We start from the raw sequence: 21,128 nt of genomic DNA on the forward strand, positions 1-21,128 counted from the left end.
ATCAAATAACAAAAAAATTGACACAGAGGGGAAAGAAGTTCGGTTGAGAATTAAGAAAAATAAAATTTAAATACTCAAATTAATGAAGAAGAAAAAAAGGTCTCCAGAAAAGACCCCTTCGTATTCACATGCACTGATCATCAAAAACCACAAACTTCACTGCCTGTTACCAACAAGACACCACTCCTCTTTCTCTACTCCGCACACCTGCAATGGAGAGATCGACTGGTAGAAATGTTAGACCCACATAAACTTCCTTTACTTGTTTATTTCTTTCGTGATTAATGTTAGTTTCTCTTAAATAATATATATTTTTACATTGCATAGCTGTGATGAGGAGCGTCAGCTTGTTTAATCACTCAAAGTTGAACCTGTGATTTTACTGTAAAAATCTCGAGCCCTTAAATTTTGTTATTCTGCTTTTACCTTTCTTATAGTTGATTTTTTCTTGCTTTTCAATTTGAAAGAACGCATAACAATGCAGGAGGGGGTTCTGGGGATTCTACAGTACTGTGGAGTATGGAGAACCAGTACTAATGGCCGCAAGACGAGGTGAGCTAGCGAGTCTTGAATCATTATGGTTTCACAACCTTTCACGCAGCAGCTGTGAAAGGGAGCAAGGACATAGTTTCGATGCTTGTTGGATTTGGAGTAGATTTAGAATGCCAAGACAATGAAGGTCATGCATGCCCCGTTGCATTTGGCAGTGGAGGGTGGCGACGTCGTTGGACGGTTGAGGTGGTGGTCGGCAAGGGAGCCAATGTTAAGGCCAAGAGCAGTCCAGCTGGTGCCACCCTCTCTGTATAGCTAAAGTCATCGGTTATTAGGGGATCGAGCACCAGTCTTGAGGGCAACACTTTATAACAGTCTCATTCTCAACTCGAACTTTTTATCATTTTCATACCTGATAGCAGGGGATATGGGGATCTAGAATGGATCATTGCAAGGAAATTATGTTGTGGAACTTCGTTGTGTGTGCTCATGGAGAAAACTAGTTATCAATTATAAAAAAATTAAATTATAATTATCCACTCTTAGAAATGAAGATTTTGCTGGTGAAATGTTTGAATTTTACGAACGCAACGTATCTGATACTACACTATAATAAATAATTTAAATTGAAATGGTTAATTTATTTGAAAAAATTACTGGTAAAAAACTACACAGCAATTGGTCAATGATTGGCATCTCCAACTACAAACAATGACAATATATCCAGCACTGTAGAGGTTATCTTCAATGAAAATATTAAATATAAAGATATTATATAAAAATTAACTAAATTAATTATATTAAGATCAGTTAAAGTAAGTGGTTGTATTAATATTAAATATATTAAAATAATATTTTTTATTGGAGTAAATATATATATAAAATGTTATATTTAAAATATAGTAACGTGCAAGGAAAGGGTCCAAAAGTGGTGTTGTGATAGACAAATCACTACGAAAACAGTAACATGCAAGGAAAATGTCATTAGTCTGGGGCCCACCACGTCTTATTAAAATTTTGCCTGCGCTAACTATCTTTAACTGGGTTTTCATTCCTCACCGTCGTCAGAAACGGAAAGACCCAAAAAAAAATTAAAAGAAAAAATGCAACCATTCCCCACTCTGTTTCTTCTCCTTTTCCTCACAGTGTCCCTTCCACTGACACACTCCACTTCACCAGAACGCTTCTTCAAACCATCCTCACCACCTCTGTCGTCATCGCACAAACCCAAACCCAAACCCAAATCCAAAGAATACTTCGAGCTCACCCATCCTCTACCGTCCGATCGTTTGAAGCCATCATGCGAACTGCTCATCATCCAGCATTCATTTGCCAACACAATGAACCAGCCTCCTTACTCCACCCCATACTTTCCACCATTCGAATGCCCCCCTCCTTGGTCCCACGTAGCCCTCGAATTCCACGTCAAATCCAAAGGTGATCAGCACGACCGCATCTCCGCCTTATGGCTCGGTGGCTCCGAGCTCCTCCGCACCAGCACCGCCGAACCCGGAAAACGCGGTATCTTCTGGAAGGTTCGAAAAGACATTACTAGATACTCCTCTCTCCTCCAACAAAACAACCTTAACTTTACTGTCATGCTCGAAAACATCGTCGACGATATCTACACTGGCGTCTACCATGTTGACGTCACTCTTTATTTCTACACGGATAACGCCATCAAGGTTCCGTTCACGGGTAAAAATCAAAATCTAATTGCTCCAGCTTTACAATTACCCTTCTTTGGAGACAAGAGCATGTATGACCCACCAGCTGATTTAATAATTCCGATTTCAGCTTCCGATAGCACTAAGGGTTATTGGTTTATAGTAGAGGGAGATTTTGATGTTAAGTTTGAGAAGGTTAGATTTCCGTTGAATACACGGAAGCTCGTTTTGGAATTATACGTGTCGTTTCATGGAACTGATGAGTTTTGGTATTCCAATCCGTCGAGTTCTTACATTAGAATGAATAACATGAGTAATCCGAGGGGTAATGGCGCGTTTAGGGAGGTTTTTGTTTCAATTGATGGGAAATTAGTAGGATCAGAAATGCCATTTCCGGTGATATTTACCGGAGGGATTAATCCTTTGTTTTGGAAACCTGTCGTAGCAATTGGTGCTTTTAATTTACCTTCGTATGATTTTGATTTGACGCCTTTTTTGGGCATGGTTTTAGACGAGAAAGATCATGTTTTCGGTGTTGGAGTTACGGATGGGATTGAGTACTGGCTTGTTGATGCGAATTTGCATATCTGGTTGGATTCATCCTCGACTATTGTGGAAGCGAAGAACGTTGTGAATGTTTATCCTGCATCAGAAATAAGTCGTGGTGAAGAGTTTCAATCACTTGATGGATTGTTTGAGATCAAGGCGGAGAAGTTTACGCGAATAGAAGGGTGGGTTAAGTCGAGTTCAGGAAATTTAACTACAAGTATATTGCAGGAGGTTAAGTTTAGGAGCGCCATAAAGTTCAAAAGGAAGGGGACTTATAACACTGTTAAACAGAATATCGAGGTGAGAAGAGAAGCGAGAGTGTTGAATGATGTGGGTGGATTGGTTAGTCGTGTTATTGTCAAGAGAAAGTATCCTCTTAAAGTGATTACTGTCACTCTCCCTGGGTTGAAGAATGATACTTTCGTGCTTGTTACTAATGTTACTCATGCAGTGAGTGAGAAGATTAAAAACGGGAAGTTGTCAAGCCATGTTATGAACAAGCAGGTTTCCAATGGTTGGATAGAGGTTAGGGATCATTCTGTTCTTTCAGGTGAAGCGATGACGAATCAAACTTACGTTTGCAGGGACGAGCTAGGTTGCTATGTTAGGACTGTTGGAACATTGAATGGAAAACTCGTCAAAGACGACACTGCTTATGCATGTCCATCACTTATGTAATGTAATCTGACTACGCTCATTTTAATGTTAGTTTCTCTTGTATTAAAATTTCCAAATAATCTCTGCCTGCTGCATTTGTACATGTCCATCTTTTCATTAATAGAAGTTTCCGGTGTCTATTTCGTTGCAAAATTTCTTGTTCAGCCAATCTTTGCTTGTTTTGGAGTCTTTTTGGGTGCTTGTTTCTTAACATAACATAGAGCTGACTGATATGTTATGCAACCCCTGGTGCTTCTGTGTCCAATTAAAGCTGCAATATCCTGGAAATACTTGATTAGCTATTGTGCCCTGCCATTCTATGTGAATTCCGTACATTCGTCTCGTTGATGATTTTTTGCAGATTCTCTTAAGTCTTACTATATAACATGTGCACTTGATTCAGGTTTTTATGCTCTGATTATTGTGCATTGATAAATCTTTACTAGTTGTTATGTACAACCGTAGGTTGTCATCTGTAGAGATTAGTAGTCATCAGTAAATGATTAGAAGGGAGATGATTGTGTAGATGGGAGAAGTGATGAATTAACCAATCTGCTTGATATTTTTAGTGTGTAGATGGGGAAATTGTCTCGATGAACTAATCTGCTCGATAATTTAATTTAGTTATTCGGTTATATAAAGATGTCCACGCAGCGAAGAAAGCTGAACAAGGATATCCCACCTGCCTGAAAATGATATCCTACCTGAGCTTGGGGGGGGGGGGGGGTGGACTGCATCGATAATGCCAAGAGACCAGCATCTATACATGAAGCTTCATGGAACTTGCCCCTATTGTCAGGATTCCCGAGCTATCGGAATTCAACTCGACGATAGACAAATGTGATACAGACCCGCATGCACATTAAGTTGTGTCAACGAGAAGCAAGTGCCTACGGATGCTGCTTCTGTTTCTTCAGTAGGATCTGTTCAGTCTGAGATCTCCGAGAACACAAGTTGTGTGGTTTGCATTTAAATGAATCCTTAAATTTAAATCTAATAGTCCAATAGATATCGGTGTTTGATGATATCGGCATGGTAGCAACTCCTTAAGATTGAGCAATTAAATGTTTTTTTTATACATCGAAAGAATAAGCACATAATTTTCAGTGATTGAATCAACCACTGGTATGTAATCCACTGCCGCCGCTCCTTTACACGCCTTCCATTTATTAATCTTCAAATCAACTAGTAAATTATAATTAGTGTTGGAATTATTTTCATAATCATTTGATGAATTGGGATCATTACAGTCAAACGCCCTTTGTACTATTGGCATCACCGACATCTTGGGCGGAGCCGAGTGAAAGTGGTGGCGTTTTGAGAGGGTTTTATGGTTAGGGTTTTAGGAAGCACAGACAGGATATGGCATTGGAGGATTTTAAATGTCGTTTTCTAGGAGGAGAAGAAAGAGAAAGGGTAAAGGGCCTTTTAAAAGTTTGCCTTCTAACTATATGGGCACTATCGTTGACCTTTTTTATTTTTACAAAGGAGAAAAGAAAACCCGTCCAGGTTAGCAAGAAAGAAATTTGCTGACATTTGGGCACTATCGCTGACATTTTTATTATAATTTTTTTAAAAAATTTTATTATTTTATTTTTCATATAACCATGTTAAAATTATAAATTCATATTTTTTTTATTGATAATGTTTTATTTCAAACCATACTAAAAAAAAACATGTTTTCATAAAAAAAAAAAAAAAAAAAACATAAATAAGGAAAGAGAGTTTTGATATAAAAAGGTGCATTTCCCCCCTAATTTAAACTATTAAAATTATTAGAAATATGTATTTTAATTTTTAAGCCTTTTATTCAAAAAAACATGTTTTTGATAAAAGAGAGATTGTCAAAAAAAAAAAAGATGCATTAGTAAGAAAGAGGAATTTGATTAAATCTTTTTTTTTCTCTAGAATGATTTTTTTTTTGTGAATATTTATTTTAAATTCATTGTAGTTTAATAAAAAAAAAAAAAAAAAAGGCCTCATTTAGCAGCCCACGGGCAAACGGGCTAGTACAGCTATGAGCATTGAATCCAGCCCCTCAAAAGGAAAAAGTTACGTGTGGTCTGCCTTGATTGGCGAGTTACCTACACAATGGTCAATTAAGAACCAAGAATCAATCTAATCAATGCATAAGCTAAACGTATAGTGAGAAGTTCCAGCCACAGGATTCCTACAAGTCGCGAATCTTACCTACAGTGGCGTACTTGTAATTTTTTTATTTATATCATCTTGGCAACCAAACCATTTCCTTTTTATGCAAAATAAATCTCGAAAGCAAATCAAAATAGAAAAGCCTCTCCCCACCATTTCAGTTTAGGACTTTTGTGGAAGACTACGAGGGGGAAAAAGAAGCAAAAGTTACAAGAATAATAGCAGGAGGGCAACACAGAGAATGATAGCAAATTGTTTAGCAGTTAGATCAATAACTTGTTCTGTATCCTCCTAAAAACTATCAATAATTCAGTAAACTGGTAAAATAACTCATCAATACAACGCTCCCAAAACCTTGTTAAAAAATTTGGGAAAACAATAAAAAAAAAAAAATAGCAGTATCCGTTGCCTTTTTCATTCCACTATGCCCGCTGAGTTCTCCACATCAGCATCTCCCATCCCTGTGTCTTCTTCATCGCCACTATCTTCATCGCCACTGATCTCTTCATTGGCACTCCGTAGCTTAAGCATGTGCTCAGCAAGTAATTTATCATCTCGTTCGCTCACCTAAAAGACAATACACCAAGTCAGAGAAGCCCAGAATGGAACTCAAGTTCTACATTAAGTAAACAAATAGTCCAAAACGAAGCCCTTTTGGACTGACATCAAAAGGTCAGAGTTGGATTCAAGTTTCACTAAGTGTTTAAAAAAATAAAAACCCTTGAGCAGATGAAAAATTGACACTCACTGCTCTCGGTGGCTCCTTCACAACAAGTTTCCCCTTCTGCCCCTCTATTGCTTCAGTGCAAGCAGCAATTGCTTGGCTGAGAATTTGTATTCCTTGTTCCTGCATAGACCAGTAGAAATCAGAGCATTTCATCAGCAACATACCAGCCATTCATCTGACAGCATCCCATAATTATCTCCGAGGAAGCGGCTAAAAATACGGTTGACAGGACCTTTGACTCTAGCTTGAAAACAAATCATAGGAATCAGAATGCTGGCCTGTAAACTGGCTAATCATCAACAGGTACCAGCCAAGTTCATATTGTGGCCTCCAACAAAATGTGCAACAATAGCTCAACATAAATTAAGTGAAACTACACGATAAAAATCCTAATTGATCAGAGTTCTTTTTTCTGAAGGATGATTTACCATGCCGGTGACAACTTGCCATCTTGCATGAATGACGACCTAGGAAATTTCAAAATCTGAAAATGAACTGGCCTTCACTTTATAAGGCAAGCTAATCACTCCCTACCAGGTGATTAAAAAGAAATGGGAAAACAAGTGAGGGGCAAAGCATTGTTGTCACCTCAAGTGCAAGGGAGGAGAATAAAAAACAATACACAGCAAGTTTGACCATTTACTTATATCCTCTAACATGTGTTAGTGCATCATTGTATAATCAATTAGACCTCTGCCTACTCGCTTTTATGTTGAGTAAAGCATCAAAGAATATAAAAGCAATGAGATTCAGCATGTAGACATAAGCATTACACAATTGCCATTCTCCCAAAGCATCACATCATCAGTTATTTGGGAGCTGGGACTTGCACATAAAATTTCACAGCTGCCTCCATGATTTTTTTTAAAAAGACAAATTTATCATCACCTAAGGCTCTCTAGTTTATCCCAAGAGAGTTCCCAAGATAAGGCTTACCTTGTCTAGGGTTTGTGTGGTGAGAACATAAAGAGGAGGGGCAACCAGTTTGATTTTCACAGGACAATCTGCATTGCCAACAGCCTCAGCTTTCCGCATTGCATCCTGCAAAGTCAAAGGTAGCTTTTGTAATTTAGAATAGCATCAAGAAACTAGAAAGTCTACATTCAGTAAACTTAGGTCATGTGCATTAACACCATCCATAGGAGAAGAATGAAGAAAAAACTAAGAGAAGAAAGTTGGACCTTAATGTGGAGAACACCATCAAACTGGAAACATTTCATCTCAATATCAGCCCGTATCTTCAGTGGCTGTGGGGTCATTCTTCTCCTAATATTCCTAATCAAGGCTTCTTTGATTTCCTCTGACACAGCAGGCACTACCTTGGTTACCTGTGCCATGAAGGAAATATTAGTAATCAACAGAGAATATGATAAAGACTTCATTGAACAATGATTACCTCCTGTCCGTCAGGGCCAGTTTCCTTGACTTCACGGGTGAGGGAACCCACAACTGAATCAGGGTCAGTCACCATGATTTTGAATGCCTGCATTCAACTCCTTAAGTACTGCATAACAGGTTAAGACGAAGGAAAAATCTCCACAAAGAAGAGCTTCAAATTCTCACCTCAAAAGCATGTCCATGTTTCCTGTACAAAGGCCAGCCAATATTGACATACAATTCCTGTAATAAGTACCGATTTTCTTTAGGCATGAACTATTTGAAAGCATTCAAATTCTTGACCATGACATACTGTTAAGTGTTATCAAAGGTCATGATGAACTCAAAAGAAAATCTGGGAAAGAAGAATGTCACTGAACAAAAACCACACATTACAGGAGCAGATGAATGGGATATACTCAAATCAAACAAATTATTATATTGGTTCAATTAAGTTCAGCCACCAATAAATTTCCCTTGTTTCCCTTGTGTACTCTTTGCAGTTAGGAGCACATCCAGAAACAAGAACAAGAAACCATCGCAGCAAATTAGCTGCATTGTAAAATAAATTAACCTCACTCCAAGTAAGATTCCCCATTCAATTTCTTGAAACAACAAAGATTTATAAATAAAAAAAAAGCACAAAATAGCCTAACCACCCCTTATTTTCAATAAATAGAAACTGTAACAATCTCGAATTTCAAAAAAATAATGTCACAAAACCCTAATATTACATCGAGAGAAAAAACCCAGAAATCTACTTCTGAATAGATACCTAAAATTTTATATATAAACACTAAAAAAAGCGCAGTATAGAATTTCACTAAACTGAAATCAAAATGACACAATTAACCACAAAAAACCTAAAATTCGAGATAAAAAATTACCTCCAAATCAATACCCAGAGTCTCAGCGACATGTCGCATGATAGAATGAACAAGCTTGCTCTTATTATACCTCTCTTCACAAGTCTGAATATCCTCTTCACTAACTCTTCTCTTACTCAAATCAATATAGCCTTTCTCTTTATCGACACGTAAGACCATGACAGGCTCGATGCGGCCAACCTTAATCAAACTACTAACACTCCGAATCCGACGGCGAGACAGCTCCGAAAACAAGATCATACCCTCGATGTTGTTGTACTCGAGTAAAGAAACATAAGCGCCCATGTCGGCGATGTTTTTCACTTGTATCATAACTGCCATATCAACCTCTGGGTATCGCGCTTCGTACATGCGACACTCCAGATTTGGTGAGTGCGTCGCCATGATTGCTTTGATTGATCGAAATGGGTATTTTGCGTCTTTGAAGATTTATTCTTGCAGTCTGTGTGTGTTTGGGGAGAGAGAAGTGGGGGTTAGGGTTTTGAGCAGGGGTGGTAGCTGGAGATGGTATTTTTAGTGAGAAACAGCGGCTTTTATGTAATTTACTCAGATATATATATATATTGCTTGCGTTTTTTTACAGCATTTTAAATATAAAATCTAAGATATAAATAAACGGAAAACTGAGATAATTCGTTTGTTTTGAGGGGTTGTATGGCTGTGATCTTGTAAGCCAATGTACACGTGGAGAGTGAAGGGTGGATTGATACTGTTATTACCCGTTGACAATTGACAAGCAGGAATAAGAATGTCCGTTGAGTATGAAATTAAATTGAAAATAATATTTAAGATGGTAAATCGTCACTGCAAAATGCAGGAGTGGATTGGGTTAGTAATTGTTGATGTGGGTTTTTTTTCATAAAGGCAGTTGATAGTGAGTAGAAACGAGGATTTAAGGGAAAAAATGAATTATTATTAATGAAATATATATATATATATATATATATATATTATTTTTTTTTTTTTTTTTTATTTTTATTTTTTTGCTTTATAACCTTTTTCTAATGTTCATGGTGTTTAGGATCGATTTCTTTCCTTCTTTTTTTTCAAACAACTTATGTACATTTTTCCAGAGCATCAGGCCCAAGTACAGGATGAATTTATATTTAAATTGAGATTTAAGACTTTCAATACATAATATTACGTGTACATTTTTAGGAAAAAAATTTCAAGTGTTTTTATTAATTAAAAAATCACAAAAAAAAAAAAAGTTAAAAGAACCTGGGTTGCCCTCAAAAGATTTGTTCAAACGGTGGGTAAAAGATTCATTCAGTTTAATTTTTTGGCTTTGAGTATTTTTTTGAAAGACAATGTATCTACTTCTAGTTAATCTACTTGGAAAAGGCGTTTTAAATTTAAGTTTAGTGGGTACTTTCAAGTATAAAAGAATGTTAAAAAATAAAATATTTGATTAACCAAACCGAATATTCATTTTTTTATTAAAAAAACGCAAATGTAAAAATCATAAATCATTAATGAAATCATTATTTTATTGGGAAAAAAATCATTTTAAAGTAGACTTAATTGGATCAAGATACACTTGTTGAAAAGTATTGGGAAAAAAATCATTTTTTTCTGAAATATAAAAATATATCAAGAATTAGTAAATTAAAATCATTATTTGATTTATTTATTTTTGAATATTGGTCCAAATGGATGGAGGGATTTACTCTGATTAGATTACAGGAGCACGTGATCTGCGTCTGTGATTAGATTACAAAAAAGAAATCGCCCACCGTGGGGCTCGAACCCACGACCACAAGGTTAAGAGCCTTGCGCTCTACCAACTGAGCTAGACGGGCTTCTCGAGACCAAAAAGTCACTTAAATAATAAAGTAATATCATTCTCTTTTGCACTCACCTTCAGCAATGCGTGTTGAGATACATCCCAGTTGAATTTGTTCGTGGAACTTCACAGGACTATGTAAACGGTATGAACCAGGAAAAGTTTTTTTCTAGATATAAAGAAGAAGAGCCATGCTTAGACAAAAAGGGGAACGTTAGAAGTGAAAAGAAACAAATTAAAGAGATTGGATAGTCGATTTTCAATTAGTCATCGTTATCTTAGCAAGCGATATATTATGGATAGGGTTAATTTTTTTATAACGAATAAAAAGATGCTCGGTTGATAATACTATTTTTTATAAAGTATGAAAGTTTTGGGACCGGGTTACTTTAATACTATAATTAAAAAAAAAAACTAGTGAAAAAATCAATGACTAGTGAAAAAATTAAACATTTATTAGTATTATAAAACAATATTCTTTAAATATTTTAAAAAAGTATTCAAAGCAAAGATCAGCAAAGTTTAAAATGAGAACAACATAACCTTCTAAATAAAAAAATAAAAGAAATTCAAAGCTTAATTATTAGCAAAACAAACGCTAAAAGACAAATTGAAATAAAAATTGAAAAAGGGACAACAAAACCCAATTCAATTCAACATGCCAAACTCATTAATCGATCATGAAACTAGGCTAATCTCACCCTACACAAAAGAAATAAAATAAAACAATCGATGTCAACTCTCAAGCAAACTAAATTATGAAAAATAAATATAAAAAAAATCATATTTTTTTTTTAAAAAAATTCAAGTCAACTCAACTAATTCGTGATCTAAGATATGAAATTAGGATGACCTCACATAAAGAAAAGCAAAAAAATCATGAAAGTCAAGGTTTGATCACTTAATATTGAAGGATTAAATTTAAAAAAATATTAAGAAAAAAATTTAAAAAAAAACAGGTTAATCTTCAAAACTCGTGAATTGAATATAAAAGAAAAACATGAAAAAAATCACGAAGCAAAGTTTCTAATCATCCAAATTTTTAAAACAATTAAAATAACAATTAAAATAACAAGTGCCAAACTTGGCATAAAAACTAAATGATGATCAAATCTGATACAAAAATTAAATGAAATGAAATATTGCAGAATAAAATTGAAAAAAAAAATAAGAAAAAGATATATATAAAAAAAGAAATAACAATAAAAAAAACAATGACTAAATTGAATACAAGAAATTAAATTAAAAGAATGAAGATTAAAATTAATACAAATACAAACTAACATGACACATTTGAGGTTTTGAAAGGGTTAGGATGAAAATCGAGGCAACGAGAGAGAAAAGGAAAAAGAAAGAAAAACATTTATTAGAGTACAATTGTTACTCCATCATACACGCGTGCATAACCACCAGAAAAAGGATGACGCGACTCTTCCAACATTATTGTAGAAGGCATTGTTTGATCACTGGAAGGTGTTGTGCACGCTGCTCAAATAGAATTAGTGCCTCCCCACTCACTAAGACGTGTGTGACACGCGCCAGCTAATGTTTTTTAATTATATTTATATTTGTTAAAATATCGAACTACATCTCATTTAAAATGATTATAACTATAAAAACCATGGTGAACATACAAAAATACCTTTGAATATCAATTTTTTTTAAGGGTAATTTAATCAATATAATTATAGTGCAATCAAAGAATTAAAAAACTGAAAAAGTTCATAGACACTCGTTTTTTGTTTTTCTTGCTTTAAAAGGTATTTAATTAACTATAAAATATAATATATCAATTTATCCTTGATTGATAAATTAATAACAAATAAACACTTTGGAAAATATTGTTCTAGCCCCTGGAAGATAATTAAATAATTTTATTTGAAAAAAACAAAACTATCATTTTCCTATTCCAATACACATGTACATTGAAATGTTGATCCTTTTTAGTTTTTTATCTTTAAATAATATTAGAAAAATAATTAAAGTGTGACTGGTTACCACCTCTGACAATGGTGCACCATTATCTTTATTACACTCACATCTACGATAAATCCAAATTACCATTTATCATGATTTATCATGAGTTATACTTGTACAAGTTTAGCCCGGAGATTGATAGATATCTTAGGCTCATGCCCTCTAGTCATGAGATAAAAACATATCCTAAGATATGCGGACTTGAAATTCTCTGTTTCAACTCGATGATCAATCTAAATCAACTTAAAAAATTAAAATTTTTTATTTAATTTTTAATATTTTATATAAAAATTTTTAAAAACAATCCATATAAATATAAACTATACATATTATAAATAATAAATTAAAAAATAAAAAAAAAATTATTTCACATTAAAAAAATACTATGTTAATACATTATCCTTTTAAGATAAAATATTTAAACAATTTCTTTTTTATTTCACATTAAAAAAACACAACTTTTTTTCATGAACATAAGTCTCAATCGAATGTTGCTCATTTTAGTTTTTTATCTTACCTAGACCTGACTACCGTGTCAAAAATCAACCAGCCAGACCGGTCCTAGTTTAATAACCATGCTCCAATACAAACGAAACTCTCACGATGAATCCGGTTCCCTGCAGATCGCCAAGAGCGAAAGATGATTCCTCCGCCTTACCAGCATATGAACCCTTATTCCCACACAATATGCTGCTCTCTACAAATTCTTGTAACTACATGTAGATACATGTACATAAAAATTTAAACGAAACCGCCGTTGCAGACAATGGCTAGATCCGTATTGTAGTTGATCGTGGAAAACGGGATACACGCAAAGTGAAGCCTATTAAAATCTAACCAGAATATAAGTTCCATATGGCAGAAAAGGGACGGTATTAAACTAAAGTCTAAAGCCATCAGGCGATCTACATGAAATTACAAGATTATCTCACTTTCAGATATACAAAAGGGAGTAGAACTGTTAAAAGGAGGCACAGATCTGTCAGGAAAAAAAACTTGAGCAGAATTCAGAATCGTGCCAGTAAGTTCAGTGCCGTGAGACAATCAGATCAATCCAAAAGAAACTCGGCTAAAGGGGAGAGATGGCCTTGGCTGAAAATCAGTATGCATGGAGGGGAGCACCAAGAAGGAAAAAGTAGCATGTAAGAAATCATCTTTCTTTGATTCTTCAAAAACAAACTATAAATCATCTTTCGAGGACGATGTATCATCATTCTGCATAGAGAAGAGCCAACGAAACAGTTGTGATAACTTACTGGCTACAGGCTTCTGCTCTGGTGCTTCCAGGTGTACAGTACACAAACTGTTATAGTCGTGCTTCAGATGAGGAGCAACTATTTTTTCCTGAAGAAGGAAAAAGAATATGCAATCAGCATAGGTGAATTCAATCATGTAAATTAGAAACAAAGCGTTGAATGATGCTAGTACCTTAAACTCTTCAAATGGGCAAAAATCAGAACCACAACCCTATTCACATAAACATAAAAGTTAGTATTTGATTTTTTTTTTTTTACTAGAAGAACGTATCAAGAAAGCACACAAAATCATAAGCATAATCAGCACGTGAACTAGAAAAGTATACCGCCATCAGAATGGGATGTTCATTGTGGAGAACTTGGACAAAGTACTTGCTTTCAGAATTTGCAGGACAGCTGTACAAGACCAGAATGTTGTTACCAGCAAAAGGAGCCACAGTGCTGCCCCGCCAATTTCTACTCTGGGGAGGTTTTGGAGGAAGTTCCAAAGGTTCTTCCCTTTGTATTTTTTGGAATTCTGAAAGTTTGTGAAAATAAATGGTGATTCAGTATACAACACAGACAGACTCCTTTATGGAGGTATTGCATCTGTGGCTGAATTGATAGGCATATAAATATAATCATGAAATTGTTTCATTCATGCAGAGACAGATGCTAAAAATGGAGTCCAAGGTTGAAATCAGCTCACCAGAACCATCAAGAAAAAGTCCAAGCAGACATGAAAATGGGACCACAGTCTCTGCATGTGCAAAACGCAGCCTTGCCTTCTCATAACTTCCAGGAGCATGCTTTTCTGATAACAATAATAATAAGATGACGACAATCAACAATATAAAAACAACAACAACAATAGAGCAAGAAAAGGTTCATCTTTATCATGTTTTGTTTCTCTTAGCACCACAGAAGAAAAATTTCCACCAAAAAGCCTTAACTAGTTCTTTGAAGATGACACCTATAACTCGTTTTTTTTTTTGGTAATCTATGAGGAACTGGGGTCTTTGCAGAACCTTGGGACACCAAAACAAATCCTCCACCACTCAGGATTGGAAGTGCCAGGCCCCAATTTGCACCGAGTGAGCCAAGCCCTTGCTTAACCCAGGCCCTTCAACTACCTGGTCCCATACATAGGATGGCGAGTGGCTATCCAAGGGTAGGAGTTTAAACCATGACCTAGGTTGTCACGGGCACTCAACTTACCACCTCATTTACACCCTTTGGTGCTGTAAATATCTTATTGAAATTGAATTAACAATAGCAACCAATGAAGACTTCAAACTTCGAACAAAATATAAGATGTAAAATAAGGTGGTCAAATAAATGACAAGGTAATCATATAACCGAGTGTTCATGGTCCTGGCACTCAATGTTGGGCTTTAGCTAGCTAGTTTTAGATTGTGCCAAATGCTAACCTGATCAAAAGGCAAATCTAAAAAAAAAAATCACAAAAAATGTCAATAGGTTGCTCCTTGGCCACAGCTCACTGATGCATATGAAAGAAAAAATATTTGTTCAACAAAGGGACTATGAAAGTTCAAATATGCTTTGTTCAACAAAGAGACACAACTGTGTAACCTAAAGAAAGGGACACAATTAACCAACGACATAAAACAAGAACACAGACTCCAGCATTTGACAACTTGTAATTACCTTCTTTTGCTTTAATGGCTTGCTCCATGGACTGAACAACATCTTCAAGCAATGGCACTCCCATTCGATAATTTATTGAATTACCATAACCCTTCAATATAAACATCTCCAGATCATCTGTCCACTCCAGCAAAGCAACCTAAGAATGTGTATAGGTTGCTGATCAATATCGATAAAGCAGAAAAGAGAAATACTTCTTTAGATTGTATCGAAAAATTACCATTGCAGGTTTCATATAAAAACACTCTATCATACAATTACAAATGCACCAATTTTCTGAAACTACCCAGCCATGTATAACTTTCTTGTCAATCCAGCATGAGCATTCTATTTTCTCATTTCTTTTAACACATGGACCAAAAAAAGAAGTATTCAAGTGATCATGCTAGACAGACTTCATGATTTTATTGACATACAGAAATCAGGGACAATTATTAAGGACAGCTCAAATTTTCCTATAAAAACCAAGTTGAAAAGTTGTGAACAGTATTCATTCATCACCAGCGCTAGCCAAAGGAGAAACAAGGACCTAAAACAACACAGCCCCAATATCCAGATTACCTCATAAGGGCTGAAGAGACCACAAGCTTGATCAGTTATATCCAAGACAGATGCTTCCTGCCGAATTGAAAATCCAACGGCACATTGCACCAGAAGTAAGTAAACTAAATAAATTAATTCAGGACCCATAACAGAATGAGATTTATTTCATACTATATAGTCAAAGAGACAGAGTCATCGTCACCTGTTTACACAGAAACCACAACATAGCAACATCCTGTCTAGTAAAATTGAGTCCATAGCGGCTCACTAATGCAGAAGTGATTTCATCCAGGACAGGTTCCTTGAGCTTATCGACAGCAGGCTCCTGCCTCTTCCTAAAAACCTGAACCCATACATGTAATTCTGAGAGGAAATTGACTGCATCATAACAACTCTGGGCAGAGAACATGGGCTAATATGCAAATCCACAACTTTTATGTATCTTATTAACTTCAATAAATTACAAATCCTATCCTAGTCATCACATAGTGTCCAAATCTACAAGTCCCATCTAAAATCCGTTTACAAAGAAATTAATTATTTTAAAGTAATGAAGCTATTATCATATTGGGCTCAGAAATTGGGAAGACAAAGTAAATAACCATACAAAATAAATATTGACTTGGAATGTACAAGTTGTTTGGATTGCATAAAAACATAAAACATGAACAAAAAAATAGTAAAACTGGACGGTACCTTATAGTTTCCACAACAATCATGAAACCTCAAAATTACATCACTCGCACGGCTTTCACTTGTAACAGCAAAAGCTCGTTGTCGTGCAGGTCCCAGACTTCCCTTCTCACTTAACAGCCCCATGCCAAATGCCACAGCACTAGCTGATGCGCGAGGAATCTATCAGATTGGAGAGAATAAAAAGGAAGTAAATGAAATTAACCGGACGAAAAAGTTAAAGACTACAAGAACAGCACAGGTATGAAATTGGGATTGATTGGAGAGAACAATCTCTCAGATTTAAAATCTAAAAAGATATTGAAAAGACAATTTTCCTTGTAGAGTATTTTAGAACAGAGCTCACTTGTGAAGCCTTTATAGGATAAACATCAGGGTGGTATTCCTCTTCAAATAATTCTGGAAATCTCTCTCTGATCCTGATTCCAAGATTGTACATTTCTTCTTCTCCATTCCTGATCAATTCTCCACCTTTCAATTTCCCTCTCCAAGGAGATTTCCATCCCCGTAACCATGAGGGAACTTTTTCCAAGGACAAATTTTGTTCTTCAGCATCTTTTATGAGCTCTTCCAAGTGAGAAGCCAGCATGTCTAACTCTCTCATTCGCTTTTTGGTAGGGGAACGAGTTCCATGTCTTGCCTAGGAAGTTCCAAAGGATTAAAATTCATTTTGGTTTTAAATACACAGTAATAACTTTTATCAGAGCACCTAATCACTACAAGAATTAGAAGAAATTAACATAAAAACCCAGAAAATTAAAAGGTTGAATCGGAAAGATGCCATCCAAAGTAACCAACAATGTAAAATGTCCAAGCAAAGGGTCATGCTATCATTAAAAAGGTACCAAGAAAGAAAGTGATAGCTCCAGATATCATCCCTTAAAAAAAAGGAAAAAGTCACAATGGTTTAAGCAAATTCTACAAGTGACACCTACTGTAGGAACAGATGCATGGCTCGTTCCAGCTGTCACACACTACGGCATGCTAACATACAAGTTACACTATATGATAACTCGCATGCTCCAGTTCTACAAATTTCAATAACTCAGAAACTACAATTAGTGCCTTTTTCCTGACTTTGGTAGGAAGTCCTTGATTTCAAGTGCATAATACATTATGTTCACACCTGAAAGTTTTCATTTATAAAGAAAAAATGATGCTTCAAGTAATTCTGAGGGCATCACAGCTTTTTTTTTAAAGAAGCCACACCTGAGTCCGGGGAATCATCTTCAGAGAAAGATGGGAAATTCAAATTTTTCCGTGACAACAAGTGCAAAATCATGCCCATAACCTAGAAACAAATCGTACCCCAAAGAAAAAAAAATTAAACCCAAGCATCTTTCAATATCAGTTAGTTACTTGAGCAGGTACTCGGCGGCAAATTAGCAAATCTTAATCAAAGTTTACAGACAATCTGCTACATTATCAGCTAGCTTAAACCCAAAATTTTAGCATTCCAACACCAACAGCCGTAAAGCAAAAACCATCAAGACAAACTCAAGCCATCTAGACGCCCTAGTTGCTCAAGCTACGGTATTGACTTTTAACATTTCAAATGAACGACAAGAAAACATCAATCTACAATTTTGCAAGAAAAAAATTACCACAAGGTTTAGGTGGATAGGAGTGCAACCATCAGGAGTGCTATTAGCAGAAGCTTTGACAATATCTTTCACTACATCATATCTGCACACAATTTATCAAACAAAATTAAATAATTACACTTAACTAATTAGCAATTCGCTTGTTTTCTCTTCTTCGAGAACACTGATTTGTGATCCTATGGCAGCGAGCACTAAGCAAGTTATTCCATAAACAAAATTAAATTAGATTATCTAGAGAAAGAGAGAGAAAGAGACGTTGTTACAGTGGACAGGTGGTGACGGACATCGAATCCATGATCAGCTTTTAATTGCGTCGTTATCGATAACAACACAAAGATCAGAATAGCAAACATTGTTGCGTCTATAGTTTTTCTCTCCTCTTTCTCTTTTTAGACGGTAGTAGAGTGGTAAAGAGAGAAGAATGTATAGTTGGGAATTGATCAACAGGGAAAGGATGCCTCCACGGTTTTCAAGAAGGAGAAGAAAGAAAACGCTGTTGATGCGGTGTATCGCTTGCGCCTTGCAGATTTTCGCCACGATTAAGATGCTTTTGTTTTTCGCCGTGATGCAAGTAACCCAATAATATGATGGCACGTGGTCTTTTTACCCTTTAGCTTGTTGTTGCAGTTGATTTTTAAATAATTTTTTGTTTTAAAATATATGTTAATAATATTTTTTAATGTTTTAAAAATTATTTTCGATATTAATATATTAAAATAATTTTAAAATATATTAATTTAAAAATTATTAAAAAAATAAAAAAATTTGAATTTTTTTTTAAATATTTTTAAAATATAGAAATAAAAAGACACATTTAAAAAGTATAATAAAATATTTAAAAAAATTAATACATTTTTAAACAAGAAAAATATTTTAAAAAGTATCGCAAAACATTTGCTTAAAACTCATTTATCTTACGCCTTGCAACTCCAAGATCTTGTCGTATTTTTCCCATCCATCATCCCTCTTATTATCCAATGAAGCTCAGTCGAAAGGGAACATGATCCGTTTCAATTTAGGGTTCAATAAAAAATATGAGACCTAGTGATGTTGTTGCGTAGGATGACGTTCACGGTACATGTGAGTTGTTATATTCTTTGTTGGTGATGAAGGGATTGTTTGGGATCAGATTTTAAATATTATTTTTTTATTTAGAATTATATTTTTATATTATTTTAATGTATCCATATTATAAATAATTTTTTATAAAAATAAAAAATATTATATTAATATATTTCTAAATAAAAATATTTTTAAAAATAACTATTACAATACTCTAAATACTTTAATATTTGGTTGCTGCAATTGTCGTACGTGGCTTGAATTTATACAGTGGCCGGCTTTGATGGTGACATCGTGGTGGCTTTACTTTAGAGAAGGAAAATAATGGAGATGAGATTTTAAATTTTGAGGTTTATATTTTTATTTAGCCTGTAGAAACGATTGAATTGTTATTATTTTTTATTATTTTAATATGTTAATATTAAAAATATTTTTTTATATATATTTTTAAATAAAAAACATTAAAAACAATATCTACTACCGTAATTTCCCTTGGTTTCATAATCATTTTTGCACATGTAATCCAGAAAATGGAAATAGATGACCTTTTCTGCTGCTTCAAAATGTTTCGCTGCTTCAAATTATCTGTCTCGAACCCGTGGAAAAAAAAAAAAAAAAAACTTCCAGTCTTATTTTTTTCTTTTTTTATTGGGGGGGGGGCAGATGACCAGATGTTGCTGTGATTGGTCTAGATTTTTTTCATGTAAAAAATTGTCAACAAGTGCTATATTTCAGCCCAAACCAAACCAAACCAAAGTCTTAATTTTTATCTGGGCCGATATCCTTGGACTGGTTCCGGTCCGTGGGCTACTTGTAATTTTCGCTTCATCATTGGATACTTGAAGATAAATGCTGTCGGCCCGAACAATTCACGTTCCAGGTGCAATCTCGATCTCTTGAACTGGTAGGAATAGAGATTAGGTACCATCAGCCTCGACATCCCCATCTGGCAAATAAGGATTTGCCAGGTGACAAGCACTTGAGAGTGGTGTCGCATCAAGAAATGTAATTGCATGTTTTCATATGGGGGGCAGATATGATGGATGATTATTGTATTGAAGACTAGGATTAGACAATCTTACCCTTCATGGGATAAAAAGAATGAATACGGTAAAGATTGAAATGCAATGATTCAAAAAACAACAGATAACAATATAAAAATAAATGTTTCTCTTATCATTTTAGAATTATTTTTTTATACTTTAAAATAAAAATATAAGATTACAGGTTTTGAGAGGTAATATTTATATTTTTTTTATTTCTAAAATATCACTTAAAAAAATTTAAATTTTAAAATGTTCAACTAAAACATATAAAAATAAAAAATAATTATTATTATAATTTTTAAAATTCAACTCAAATATTAATCAACGATAAGATGGAAAGGTCAACCCAAGTTTAACCCGTGTCAATATTAATATAAAAATAATAATTATTATAAATTCACAAACTTAAGATGATTAACCATAAATCCAGGTTAATATAAAATAAAAATTATTATTATTATTATATTTTAAAAACTCAACTCTTATATCAACTTGAAAGAGAATCTAAGTCACGAATTGAAAAGGTTCATTAAGTTAACTCTTGCTGACCGGTCAATATAAAAGTAAATAATTATTCTTATTATAATTTTAAAACCCATTTTAAAATCTAATCAGGAGCAAAACAAATAATAATTATTATAATTTTAAAATTTATTTTAAAAACTAACAGGAGCAAAACTTAGATCAGGTCATAAATCTCAACTCACGTAAAGATACAAATAATTATTTTTAACCCGAATCGAGATTCAATTCAGGTAAGGTATCATGGCACACGCACACGAGCCCACCAAGAATGTTTCAATTTATCCCGTATCAACTCGCCTCAGTTTCAACTTTCAACTTTCAACTTTATAATTCTGGGGAATCGTATCTTGGCACACGCACACGAGCCCACCAAGAATTCGACTCAGCATTCTGCGAGTAGAGCGGCTGAAGGTCTTTTAACCATTTCCCTTTACACTTTTCTTTCTGTAGTGGTTGCAATTGCAGAACAAGATACGCTAAAA

At 34.6% G+C, this 21,128-nt stretch overlaps 3 protein-coding genes and 1 non-coding gene across 5 annotated transcripts; 1 reads left to right on the forward strand and 3 right to left on the reverse strand.

The window, feature by feature from the left end:
• Window positions 1-1,548: 1,548 nt before the first annotated feature.
• Window positions 1,549-3,505, forward strand: LOC118055920 (peptide-N4-(N-acetyl-beta-glucosaminyl)asparagine amidase A). Its single transcript, XM_035067958.2, has one exon. It carries the CDS (start codon window positions 1,596-1,598, stop codon window positions 3,384-3,386), a length of 1,791 nt encoding a protein of 596 aa, XP_034923849.1. The 5' UTR covers window positions 1,549-1,595; the 3' UTR covers window positions 3,387-3,505.
• Window positions 3,506-5,758: 2,253 nt separating this feature from the next.
• LOC118055890 (eukaryotic translation initiation factor 2 subunit alpha homolog) lies at window positions 5,759-9,031 on the reverse strand. Its single transcript, XM_035067915.2, has 7 exons — window positions 8,508-9,031; window positions 7,807-7,863; window positions 7,640-7,726; window positions 7,425-7,571; window positions 7,180-7,284; window positions 6,265-6,363; window positions 5,759-6,083 (listed from the first exon to the last, which is right to left on the reverse strand). Exons 1-7 carry the CDS (start codon window positions 8,889-8,891, stop codon window positions 5,931-5,933), a joined length of 1,032 nt encoding a protein of 343 aa, XP_034923806.1. The 5' UTR covers window positions 8,892-9,031; the 3' UTR covers window positions 5,759-5,930.
• Window positions 9,032-10,236: 1,205 nt separating this feature from the next.
• TRNAK-CUU (transfer RNA lysine (anticodon CUU)) lies at window positions 10,237-10,309 on the reverse strand. The gene has a single exon. It is a non-coding gene; the product is annotated as a tRNA-Lys (tRNA).
• A 2,718-nt stretch (window positions 10,310-13,027) lies between these two features.
• Window positions 13,028-18,548, reverse strand: LOC118055917 (uncharacterized). 2 transcript variants are annotated; one of them, XM_035067955.2, is made up of 12 exons: window positions 18,269-18,548; window positions 18,014-18,095; window positions 16,756-17,049; window positions 16,413-16,571; window positions 15,919-16,059; window positions 15,735-15,791; window positions 15,174-15,312; window positions 14,215-14,319; window positions 13,853-14,043; window positions 13,699-13,737; window positions 13,527-13,614; window positions 13,028-13,362 (listed from the first exon to the last, which is right to left on the reverse strand). In XM_035067955.2, the coding sequence occupies exons 1-12, from the start codon at window positions 18,364-18,366 to the stop codon at window positions 13,340-13,342; spliced, it is 1,416 nt and encodes a 471-aa protein (XP_034923846.1). In that variant the 5' UTR covers window positions 18,367-18,548; the 3' UTR covers window positions 13,028-13,339. The 2 variants fall into 2 exon arrangements, with proteins under 2 accessions (XP_034923846.1, XP_034923844.1); XM_035067953.2 differs by having other exon boundaries at window positions 13,028-13,614.
• Window positions 18,549-21,128: the final 2,580 nt, after the last annotated feature.

This window comes from Populus alba, chromosome 8 (genome assembly GCF_005239225.2).
Source record: "Populus alba chromosome 8, ASM523922v2, whole genome shotgun sequence".
Classification (NCBI taxonomy): Eukaryota; Viridiplantae; Streptophyta; class Magnoliopsida; order Malpighiales; family Salicaceae; genus Populus; species Populus alba.